We start from the raw sequence: 11,833 nt of genomic DNA, 5'->3' as shown, positions 1-11,833 counted from the left end.
AGAGTGGGGAGCAGAACAGGCAGATGGATGAAGTACACTGCTGAGGGGAGCAGCGGGCGGGTCAGGAGAGGTCTGCCTTGCCGTGTGGGTCACCTCCGGTACTGGGGATCGAACTCACACTGAAGAGGCTGCAGCTAGCTTGCAGTGCTGCGTCCTAACCTGTTGGGCCACGGGAGGGCCGTGATTTCCTTTATATTTATCCAAGTTGGTTGCTTTTCAGGGAATCAAAAACTATTAACTGCATCTAATTTTAACAGCTGCAGATTTATCCTTCAGTGTATTTCAAGCTCATATGGCTCTCTAGTATCAATATTGCTAGTAGCAGCCTAAGTGTGAATGTGTGTTTCTGGCAAGGAGCAGATTTTCATTTTAATTGACACTTTCTCGTACATACTAAATTTTGGGTGCCAAGAGCTTTTCCTCACTGGTAGTTGTAAATGCTAAATCTGTACTTGACTTCACCACCTCCTGTCAAGATAAATGCAAGTTTCGTTTCCTCTCAAAGGAGTTCAGAGGAATAATTTACTTGGTCTCTTAGGGAAATGTTTTCAGCCAGGCATCACATGGACCCAAATGATAAGATTTTTCGTGCCTAAAAACAAGACCAGCTGCTTTTTTTTGTGCTGAAACATGTAGCGGTTGAAATGAGGACTTCAGGATTGCCCACTTGTTCTCAATTCTGTAATATAGCGGTGGCAGCAGTAACCCACTAATACTGCAAGTGGGAGTAGGTGGATGTTCTCCCAGTTTACTCAGAAATTATCTTGTGTAGCTGAGCTATGGTTATGTGTGGCGTTAAGGGAAACTCAGTCTTTTTGTAGCTTTGGGGGCAGAGGGGTAGTAGGTGCTTAGTAAAGAGGATTGTCTTGGCTGTACCTCCGAAGCCAACCAACTTAACATCTCAGCACGTGACTCAGATGTCTGTTAATGAGAAGGGGGTGGTGGATTTATGGAAGTTTTGTTTTTATTTTTCACAGACTCTGGAAGATGTGTCGTTTGGCTTAGAATAATCCATCTAAAAGCTGGGTTGCAGATACAATAAATGGCAGTTTTTATATAGGATTTCTTTCTGGGACTAGTCACACAGCTTTATGGGCCTTCCCTCGTTATGCTTGTGGTCATCAGAATAATCCTGGGAAGTCGTAGAGAAGTTACCTTCATTTTATAGGTGAGGAACGAGGCTCAGAAATGAAGTGTTCATGTTTTTGTCAGAAGTTGCAGAACCGGTCCTGGAACCTTAGTTTCTGACACCTCGCCTGGCACTCTTTAACCCGCACCAGCTGTCCCTCTTTGAAAAGAACCTGTGGGGGACACTGGAATTCACCAGAAGGAGAATGGATTCATCCGTCATGTGGCATAACGACCCATAACTTTTCTCATTGAAATTACCGAAATCCAAGTCTCTGTAGAATGAAAAATGGTGACCATTAGAAGAGCCCACAGTCCTTGAGGTTTTCTTTGATGATGATATCTGTCACTGCATCAAACACAAATTTGACATTCTGTGTGTCGGTGGCACAGGTCATGTGACTGTAGATTTCTTTGACATCTTTTCTCATGTTGAGGTCAAGAAACTGACTCTTGATGTAATTCCCTGCGTCCTCATAAGAGTTGTTACCTGGTTTTCCAGAAAAACAGTGAAGAGGTGAGATAAGTTAGTTTTCCTTAGTTGCATATCTACTTTTTAGGTAACATCGTGAAATGTTATTGAACTGCATTTGGGGACCCGTTTGGGGGGGGGGGCTCTCCTGTTGCACACTAGTTTTGTCACTTGAGTGAAGACACTGAGTAGAGAGTGTCTTCGTCTTGCCCTTGGACATGCTCTGTCCCAGAGTCAGTGCAAACCCATAGCTGGATGCCCAGTTTTCTCCCTGAAGACAAGTTCTTTTATGTCTCCACCGTAGAGGAAACAAAGCAGCCACCAGTCATGACTAAGCACACATCACCATTGTCTCCAGCCCTTGGCACTTACCATCATATTCTGGAAAACAGATGCTGAGATGAACTTTCTTGACTTTTTCCCCAAAGAGGTCCTTCTTGTTGAGAAAGAGGACAATGGATGTAGCCGCAAAGAACTTGTGGTTACATATGCTGTTGAACAGGTGCAGTGATTCATGCATGCGATTCTAATAGCGGAAACATCAGCAGAAATATCAGATTGGCAGAGCATGTGTCTGCTTCCTGTACTCGTTCGCCTTGCAGAGGCCAGTGCTTCGCCTGTAAAGGGAAAGCCTGGAGCAGCTTCTCTTTTTCTAGTGTGAAATAAGCAAAGCAATCTGGCTTCCTTCTAAACCTCTACCTATCATAGCTGTGTGACGTGGGAGAGAGGCTGAGCTTTTCTGCATCTCAGATCCCCTGAGGTGTCCCGGAGAACCACGTACTTACCTGATGGTGTATGTATAGTGTCCATGATGGTGTATGTATAGTATCTGTCATGGTGTATGTATAGTGTCCATGATGGTGTATGTATAGTGTCTGTCATGGTGTATGTATAGTGTCCATGATGGTGTATGTATAGTGTCCGTCATGGTGGCTGGCCTATGGGTTTGTGATCAATGTTAGGAGGGTCTTCAGCAGGCAGCACACCACTAGGACTTTGCCATCTGTAAGTACTGCTGCTCAACCAGGCCACGTGGGCATGTGCCCATCTGTGTCTCCCTGATGGCTTTAATAAGCTGCTGTAAAGAGAGTCTGGGATCTGTTTGGGCGGAAACATAACAGGCATTCTTTGGCCTTGGTGTCACAGGGAAAGAGCTAGAGTATTTCCTGCCACAAGCATTTCTGCTGCCTTTGTTTCCTTCACTGATTGCCACTGAGCAAGTGAGAAGTGGTGCTGTATATATGCAGAGTCCAGAGGTCACCCAGTGGCCCAGCCTGTTTTTAGGGAGCAGACTCAGAGACACAATTATCTGACTGACCCAGCCTTTCCATCCAACAGGGAGAGAAAACAAGTCAGTGTAGCAGTGCAGGTTGTTAATGCTCTGACCTCAGTGACCTCAGGATGAAAGATGGACAAAATCTTGGAAAATGTGTAGCCCTTTTCACTAGACATTTTCACTAGAAGATACGCAGTGTTCAACTGGATTCAAACGACTCAGGAGAGGAGGAGAACTGGAGCAAGGGATAGGAGGCTGTGTGCTTCGTCTCGCATCCTGAGCTGTGGGCCCATTTATGGAGCAGATGCCTGTGCCCGGTCACTGTTTTCCATGCCTTTGGCATCCCCTCAGAAGGCAGCTTGCTGGGCTCCGACACTTGTCTTGCAGAGTTCCTGTCATGTAGAGCTTTACAGGCTCAAGAGAACCAACCCCAGGTCGTTCTCCAGCTGCCGACTTGGGTGGCAAGTAGGACCCTGGTTTGCCTCTCCTTACTCCTGTTGGCATTGGTGCATATTAAGCTTCCAAATGAGGTCAGTAGTTCAGCCCCTTTGTTATGTTGCATAAAGACACCACATGTTGGCTCTGCTCTGTTTCTTATCTCCTCTATTTCCCTCAGCAGCCGAGGAAGGTCCAAAGTATAACATCTTTGATGTAACACAATTGCTTTGCCAAGCTGATGATCCCTTGTTCCTTTAATGGTAGATCTTTTTGAGCTTTGTGATGTCAGGTAATACTTGGATATCTAACCTGAGGCCAAGATGACATGCTGACCTAGAACCAGCAGAACTGGTATTTCTAGAATTATTTGCCTGGGACATGGGTCTGCTAGAGGACTGCTAGATGGTCAGTGTTTGCTGACATCACCGAAATTGGGGCAGTGGATGGACGCAAAGCTAAGAGGAAGGTCCAGGGGGAGGACTTGTTCTGTCAGCACTGTTGGTCACTTACCACTTCGTCATCTTCCACCAGCACCATATCATAAGCACTGAGGGCTGCGCAGAAAATTATGCAGGTGACTCCCTCAAAGCAGTGGATCCACTTCTTTCTTTCTGATCTCTGCCCTCCCACATCAAACATCCTAGAGGAGAAGCAGCCACGCTCATAGGTAGACCCGGCTTTATCATGACCCACACACAGCTGGTGTTCACCCTGAGGTGCGCCCACTTTGGGGCCAGTTGCAGTGAGATGGAAAGTGAGGAAGGAAGGAGAGAGGTAGGACTCTTGCCCTGTTGGGGGACCTGAGGTGTCTCAGAGAACCATGTGCTTACCTGAAGTTCAGGTCTTTGACAGAAAACTTGGTCTCGATGATGCCTGTGGTTTTGACTCTGGATCGAAGCACATCTTGCTCATTAGGGAGGTAGTCAGGGGCTGTAATCCGGTCTAATTGGTTTAGGTAGCTAGAGAAAAGTAATGGACAATGAATTTTCCAGTCAAGACCAAGAGGTAAAGGGTCTTAGCTTAGTCATAGAACTAATTTGGCACGAGAAACAGTACCAAAAACCATACTGTTAAATCTAGAATTCTTTCCCTCAAGCCCTCATGTGTTCTTACAAAAGGAAGTGAAGAGTGAGCTGAAGGACAAGCTGGTTTGAGGCAGGGATTCCCCTAAGTCAGCTAGCTTTTTCTTGAACTTCTGACCATATGCTTTTTTTCTAGACCCTGCAATGCAATTTGGTGGTTTCAGTGGGTTACACCCCAGTTCTTGTATGCATAAATAAATAAAAATCTTAAAAAATAGATTAAAGGAAGTTTGAATCAATGCATGTAAGGACTTTGAGTCAAATTGAGGGAAGAAAGTGAGATAACTGGGGGGGGGAATATAAATGAACACAGACTTGGATAAAACTTGACAACATTCAGGAATTTGTGTTTAGGGATGTGATTTAAGAGTATTTTTTAGAGAAAACACAAACATTGGGATGAAACGTTTGTATGAATAGCCAGTGGGGGATAGATGTAAAATGAAAAGTGGCTGTGTGTGGATAACTGTTGAAGCTGGGTGATTCATGGTATTTTTCTATGTAAAATTTGATAATCAACATAATGTTTTAAGGTAGAAGCCAGAGTTGTGGAGTGAGATGACTGAGAAGAAAAAAATGAACACCAAGTTCCAACTATACGCCAGACATTTTCATGGGGAATCCTCATTTAACCTCAGTAAGCCTTCTAGTTTCATTTCCCATTTTACAGATGAAGGAAAAATTATGGAGACATAAATAACTTGCCCGGAGACAAGGGGCATCATGGTAAATTGTGAACAGTAGTTAACTTGGTGGTCAAATAGACCTGGATTCAGACCCAGCCTCTGCTATTTGTCTCTGACTTTGGGCTGGTTAACTCTCTGAGCCTCACTTTTCATCTGTAAATGGGCTCATTAGAAAAGCCTCTCAACCTGGAAGATACAATGGGATGGCCACCTGACACACTTAGTGCCTGGACCTTAATGGCCTGGAGACACTTAGTGCTCCGGGACAGTATGATGGCTTCCCCTGAGCTGCAGAAGGGGGGTACACCTAGCATGGGGGAACTCGTGCCCCAGTTCTCGGAACCAGCCTGACAGCGTAGGTTCTCTCCAGCTCCTGACCAGCTTCTTTGGTTTTCCCTGACAGTCTCTGTGATCCCTACCCTGATGCCCTGACTTAAGATGCAATGGGTGGAGGAAACTGCTTTCTGGTTAGCGACCTGAGGAGAACCTGGATTAGCAGCTAGAAAGCTCAGCCCTGGCAGAGCCACCTTGAGTCAGGCCTGAGAGCCCAGTGCTGCAGGGCCGTCTCAGTGTTCCCAGCTGAGGGGGGTGGCCCCACATACGCGTAATTAGCCCTGGGGCTGAGGGCTGCTCATCAGAGCTGCTCATTTTTGCTGGCTGTGGTGGATTGGTTAATTCTCTGATCCTTACTTTTTTATCTATAAATGGGCTTACTACAAAAGTCTCTCAACTTTTTTTCAGGTGGGATGGCCACCTGACCCATCTTCCCTCATAGCTTATGGGCCACTGGTCTGGGGGTTCTCAAGAACCACATACTGCCAGTCTAAGGCAGTCCAGGGTGGTGGGGGCTTGGCGGATGTCCTACCCTTTTAAAGGCACTCAGTTCAGAGCCTAACAAAACACTGCTCAAGTCTAAAAACCAGATGTACAGACTGAATTCATCCACCCTTGGGTCTCCAGCTTTCCGTGCCTGAACCTTGAGGCTGGGTGTGAGTTCTCCAGGGAGGTTTGTTTATGCCTCACGCGCCCTCCCCAGCCAGAGACTTACTAAGCGGCCGAGTCATTGAGCTGGTATTCTGCAGCCCTGTCGAAGCAGACTTGTACCCCACTGTCTTTCCACAACCTCTTGATGACCTCCACCAGCTCGGGAGGCATGGTGCCCTCCTCAATGGAGTCCGCCAGACTCTCGAGCTGTCGCCCCGCATTCTGGAAGGCAGAAAGCTGGCTGACAACTCGACTGAAGCAATGCTTTTCCAGGGGCTTCCTAGGAAGCAACTAAAGAAAAGCAGGACCACCACAGCCCACGGGGGAGACCTTCTAGCAAAGATTCCAAGAAAACAGTGATCAGTTTTCAAGTACGCGCCTGAGCTTAGAGAGTGGCCACATGTCAGCCCTGGGATGCCTAGAAGGTCGCTCAGGTTTCAAGTAGTATTTTCACCTTCCATCCTTGGGCCAAAAGTGGAATGCAGAAAATGGGTGTCCTCTGCAGAAGGGAGTCGGGCGTAAAGACCAGGTTGCCATGAAGTAGACCAGAGGGAAGGAACTCATACCTTTGTTCTTGGGACCCAGGTCTAGGGAAATGCCAGTGCCGGTGCTAGGGGTTTACCTGGCCAGGACAATGAGCCCAAGGTGGGCATCTAAATACTGAAATAAGGTAAAAAAAAAAAAATAGAGGAGGGCAACAGGTGCAACAGGTAAGGACACAGCACTGCAAGCCAGCTGCGGTCCCTTCAGTGCTAGTTCGATCCCCAGCCCCGGAGGTGCATGGTGCAGCAGACCTCTGCTGTCCCACCTGCTGCACTTCGTCGATCCGCCTGTTCTCCCCACTCTGGTGAATCCTCTCACTGCCCCTCCACCTCTGGCTTGTATCCCAGTTCTGTATGCATAAATAAATAAATCTTAACAAAAAAAAAAGTAGAGGAGACTGAGAGACTTTGTAAATGTTACAAGGGTGGGTAGGAGCTGCACACTTTGCTAGCACTGAATAAAAAGATCTGAGCTCAGCAGGTGGGATTTCAGTGGGCCAGCGCTTGTCTGACCCATCTTTCCCCCTAGCTTATGGGCCACTGGTCAGGTGGTTCCCGTGAACTGCATTCTATGGACCACATACGACACAGCTTGGTTCCACATAGTCAATGCCCAGCGTGGACATGGCCCGGATGATGGCCAGGATGGACTGCAGCACGTTCCCGTAGATGACAGCTTTGTACTCCAGGCACTCTTCTGGCGTGTAGCCGTCCTGATGAATGATCCTGCGGGGGAGTAAGGGCGAGGCGCGTGCATGAGGCGCACTGGGAATCGGGCCCCCACACTCTGATTCCACTGGCCCTGACTTCACCCCCCTTCAGCGCTGAGGGGTTTTGTTCATACTCACTTCATCTGCTTGACGATGGTGCTCTTCCCCGACTCTCCTGCACCTGCAGGGAGGAAAGCTCATGTTGTTAATAGAACAGTTGTGAACGATGATACTGGGGTTTGGCTTTTTTTTTTAAGATTTATTTGTGCATACAGAACTGGGGTACAAGCCAGAGGCGCAGGGGGGTGAGAGGATTCACCAGAGACAGAGCGGGGAGCAGAGTAGGCAGATCGACGAAGTACACTGCTGAGGGGAGCAGCGGGCGGTCAGGAGAGGTCTGCCCAGCCATGTGGTCACCTCTGGGGCGGGGATCGAACTCCTTCCGCATAGGAGAGTGAGAAGTCCGGGGTGCTGCTGGCCTGGGAGCTTTGTTAGGGTGACCTGTGCCCTTGAGTTCGCTAGCCTTCAGCTGGGGCTGGTTTCTGGTTTTAAAGCAAGTTTCTCTGCACTGTTGCCATGCTGGACGGGTAGTTCTTGCCTTGGGCAGGGCTGTGCTGTGTTGAGCAGCATTCCTGGCCTTGTCTCACTGGAGGCCACTAGCCGCCGCTCTTCCATTTCCAAGCAAAAGTGTCTCCAGATGCTTCAGATGTTCCCGGGGTGGGGGAATCTCTTTGGGAACCACTGATATATTCAGGGGAATTCCTTTAACACCTTTCTCTCCCCAGTTTTGCTCAAGAGAGTGATGTGGGGGCAGGACTGCAGAAAGCTAGGTCACTTCATTGAGATACTATTTCTTCATCATCTAGCTGCTTCCTTATTGATTAAAATATCCCAGTATCAGCCCTCCCTGGTGGCTCAGCTGGGCAATATGCAGCACTGCAAGATGGCCACAGGCACTTCAGAGGAGTTCGATCCCCGCCCCAGAGGTGACCACATGGCGTGGCAGACCTCTCCTGACCGCCCGCTGCTCCCCTCAGCAGTGCACTTCATCAGTCTGCCTGTTCTGCTCCCCACTCTGTCTCTGGTGAATCCTCTCACTGCCGCTGCACCTCTGGCCTGTACCCCACCTCTGTATGCATAAATTAATAAATCTTTAAAAAAAAAAAAAAAACCCCAAACCCCAGTATCATCATTCACAACTATTAAAAACCCATGTAACCTTTCAAGCCTCTCCCCAAGCTACACTACCCTGAGGCCTCTCACCCCTCCCAGTAAGCCTCTGCTTGTTCCCTCTAAGCATCTTATCTTAAATGTGAAGCAAGCTGCTTAAATTTAAAAGATCCCTCAGTGGCCATCTCCACCCTGGGCTCCTTGGAATCCGGGGTTCAGCGTCTTACAGTCATGCTCCTTTAGCACGTCTTCATGCCACCGATCAGCTGGGGGGAAGGGGGGGCCTTAGCCGGGGGCTCCCTGCCAGCCAGCCAGTAGTTACTAATGGACCGTGCCCACTCTAGCTCTCCTGCACACCCCCAGCTGCAGACGTCAAAGCCTGGCGTCCCAAGCTCTTTATTGTCTGGGTGCTGTAACATCCGCAGTCAAATTGTGACTACAACCGAGATGCTTTGCTTTTCCCCCAGCACAGATTGCTGGTCTTAGTTGCTCATCAAGGTGATGAACCTCCTGTCTGTTAGGGGTGTTAGAGGCAGTTATTGAATAGAAAACCTGCAAAAGACTGTGGTAAAGACTTTGTTCCTCCCCACCCAGGGTCCCTACAGCTTTACTGACAGCAAGACGCAACTGATACACTTGGTGAGAGCTTGTGGACAGACCCTTGGTACCACGTGCGTGGATGGCGTGGTGGGAAGGCGCTGTCCCGAGACCTTGACTCATTTCTCTTGACTGCAGAGGCAGGAGTGTCAGTAAGCCCACGCTGCACAGTAACTGCCAAGCCAAAAGCAGTCTCAGGTGTGGTTAGATCTGGAGGTGGTGGGTCTGGCCTGGCCCTTGCACTATGCCTGGCTCAAGGATGAGCCGAACAACTCCACAGTGGCTTTGGCAATCTGCAGGTCCTTGGGGGTGGCTGCACCCAGGGCTGGAGCTCCTGATCCCCTCCCCTGAAACGGGGGCGGGGAAAGAGGACTTCCGCTGACACCCCCTACCCCTGACGCCCCCAGCCTCTCCTCCCCCGCCATGGGGTGGGCTGGAACCCACCTACCACCCAGGATAAGCAGGAAGGAGCAGTGAGTGCCTTCTCCTCCTGGCTCATCTTCCCATCGTGCTCACCCAGCAACAGCAGCTTGATGGTCTTGGCTTCCTTCTCAGCATCCTCCTGCAGCTTCTTCTCCAGCTCCTTGGACCTCTTGGCCAGTTCTTTGTCCTCAGCACTGACTCCACTCCCCATCTTCCTGCGGTTTCCTCCTGGGCTGCTTCCTCCAGCCTTTCCGCTTCTCCTCTAGGACTTACTGCCTATGAGACGGAGCACAAGGGGAAAATAAGCGGGAGCCACGCATCAGCTTCTCAGTCCTAAAAAGCTGGTCTGGATGGGGTGGGGTGAGGGAAGAGGTGCTCAGCCCCTGCCTGATTCGGCCCACATGCCTCACCCCAGCCGGAGACCTGCCTGATCTGGGGATTGAAGGCTTTCTGCCTAGCTACGCGGTGGGTCAAGCCAATTAAGAGCTCAGTGTGACAAAAGGCAATGACTCAAATATGCCTGTTCCTAGGAGGGCGACCTGCCGGCCTCTGACACAGGAGGGAGAGGATGCTGGTACGGAGTGGCCTGGAATAACGGCTGCCCCATCCTATTGAGGGGTCAAACCCTAAAAGCTTTCCTTCCTGGATTCACTCGCGTCTTAGAGCTAGAGCTTAGAAGACAAAGGTAGGAAGCTCTGCCCAGGATGAGACTCCAGACTACAGGGTCTTGGTGTCAAGGGCTTCAGGGCACCGAAGCACACGCATCCATCTTAGCAGGCTGGCCAGGACTTGCTGTTTGGGGTGGCGCCCTTTCTTGGAAAGATTGGGAATGCTGCCTCCCTCCCCCAGGGACCGCTGCTCCAGGAAGCTGTTGGCATTGTTGCTCTCTCATCTCTTTGTACTACTTCTGTTATTAGCACCTGGCACTTCCAACTGTACTTTTTTTATTTTGTTTTAAATATTTATTTGTGCATACAGGCTGGGGTACAGGCCAGAGTGCAGGGACTGTGAGAGGACTCACCAGAGACAGAGTGGGGAGCAGAACAGGCAGATCGACGAAGTACACTGCTGAGGGGAGCAGCGGGCGGGTCAGGAGAGGTCTGCCCCGCCATGTGGGTCAGCTCCGGGGCAGGCAGGGATTGACCACAGGTTGAAGTGGCTTTAGCTTCTCAGTGCTGTGCCACCAGGGAGGGCCCAGATTGTACTTTGTTTTACAAATCTGTTTCCTTCAGACAATGGGTTCCTCCTCCTGAAGGTGAGGGACTAGGTCGGATTCACTTTCAAATCCCTCAGACCTTGTGGTTTACTAGTGGATCCTGAATAGAGGTTTGGGGAAGGGAGAAAGAAAAGGGCATGGGTGGAGAGGACTGGCTGCTTCTGTCCGAACCCGTGGCAGGGTGCCTCCCTCGGTGGGCACAGGGCGTGGGGTCAGGATTCCTCTGTCTCACTTCACAAACTGCTTCCTTGGGAAACAGGACTCTAACCAGTCTCCCTCTCACAGGCTGGGACAGCTTGCCCAGACCCCCAATCCAGCTGCTCCTTTCTGGAGCAAAATAGGGGTTCCTCAGACACCCTGAAGTCTTCACTGGTGGTGCTTTTCGATGCCTTTATTTCACTTTTCTGAAGTGAGATTTGCTGGTTTGAATCCTCCTCCAAAAGAGACACTTTAGAACTTTGTCACCCGAACGTCAGGCAGGGCCCAGCAAGCAGGTGTGGTAGAGATGCAGACTGTCAGGCCTTAGCCCAGACTTTCTGATTTAGAACCTGCATGTTGGCAGAATCACTGTGATTCTAAGGACATCGGAGGTTGGGACGCACCTCTCTAGAGTTCCAGGGAGCTGACTGGGTTCCCCCAAACTTGCCTTCTCGTAAGGCTGCCTGAGAGGCTGTTTTTTGTAGTTTATCAAACCTTAGCTCCATCTGATTTCTAAGATGCTGCGACATTAATAGGTTTCAAAGGGAAGTGTTTTAGAACCAATAAACTTACAATAATGATACTAATTCCAGAGCCGGGCATGTTTGAAAAAAAAAAATCTAAAACTGGTTCTCTGTTTTGGTGTACATTGCAATTAATTTAGAGAGGCTTTATTTTTTTACATACTGATTTAATTGGTTCTGGAGCCATGGAGATTTTAAAATTTCCTCAGGTAAATTTTGCAATTCTAATGAACAGGCAACATGAAGAACCTCTGGGCCCTTCCTGGTGGTGCAACGGATTAAAGCACAGCCCTGCAAGCCAGCCTCAGCTGCTGCAGTGTGAGTTCGGTCCCCAGGTCTGGAGCTGACCCACATGGAGCAGCAGACCTTTCCTGTCTCACCTGCTGC

General features: G+C 49.4%; 1 protein-coding gene across 2 annotated transcripts; it reads right to left on the bottom strand.

The window, feature by feature from the left end:
- Positions 1–1,352: 1,352 nt before the first annotated feature.
- On the bottom strand, positions 1,353–9,730 carry GNAT2 (guanine nucleotide binding protein (G protein), alpha transducing activity polypeptide 2). Of its 2 annotated transcripts, none has more exons than XM_004689689.1 (8): positions 9,602–9,730; positions 7,457–7,499; positions 7,193–7,334; positions 6,131–6,288; positions 4,145–4,273; positions 3,825–3,954; positions 1,973–2,126; positions 1,353–1,618 (listed from the first exon to the last, which is right to left on the bottom strand). In XM_004689689.1, the coding sequence occupies exons 1-8, from the start codon at positions 9,717–9,719 to the stop codon at positions 1,428–1,430; spliced, it is 1,065 nt and encodes a 354-aa protein (XP_004689746.1). In that variant the 5' UTR covers positions 9,720–9,730; the 3' UTR covers positions 1,353–1,427. The 2 variants fall into 2 exon arrangements, with proteins under 2 accessions (XP_004689746.1, XP_004689747.1); XM_004689690.1 differs by having other exon boundaries at positions 1,428–1,618; positions 6,131–6,303; positions 7,196–7,334; positions 9,602–9,719.
- Between the last annotated feature and the right edge of the window lie 2,103 nt (positions 9,731–11,833).

The sequence above is a fragment of the Condylura cristata genome, unplaced genomic scaffold (assembly GCF_000260355.1).
Source record: "Condylura cristata isolate star-nosed mole 26May11 unplaced genomic scaffold, ConCri1.0 scaffold00026, whole genome shotgun sequence".
Lineage (NCBI taxonomy): Eukaryota > Metazoa > Chordata > Mammalia > Eulipotyphla > Talpidae > Condylura > Condylura cristata.
Note: the sequence above shows the minus strand (reverse complement) of the source record. Positions and strands in the feature narration are given on the sequence as shown.

Coding starts and splice junctions, on each gene's coding strand:
- GNAT2 (XM_004689690.1), bottom strand. CDS start 9,719: ATGGGGAGTGGAGTCAGTGCTGAGGACAAAGAACTGGCCAAGAGGTCC. Junction 2,127..3,824: donor TGGTGGAAGATGACGAAGTG/GTAAGTGACCAA, acceptor TTCCGCTATTAG/AATCGCATGCATGAATCACT. Junction 1,619..1,972: donor CTGTTTTCCAGAATATGATG/GTAAGTGCCAAG, acceptor CTGGAAAACCAG/GTAACAACTCTTATGAGGAC.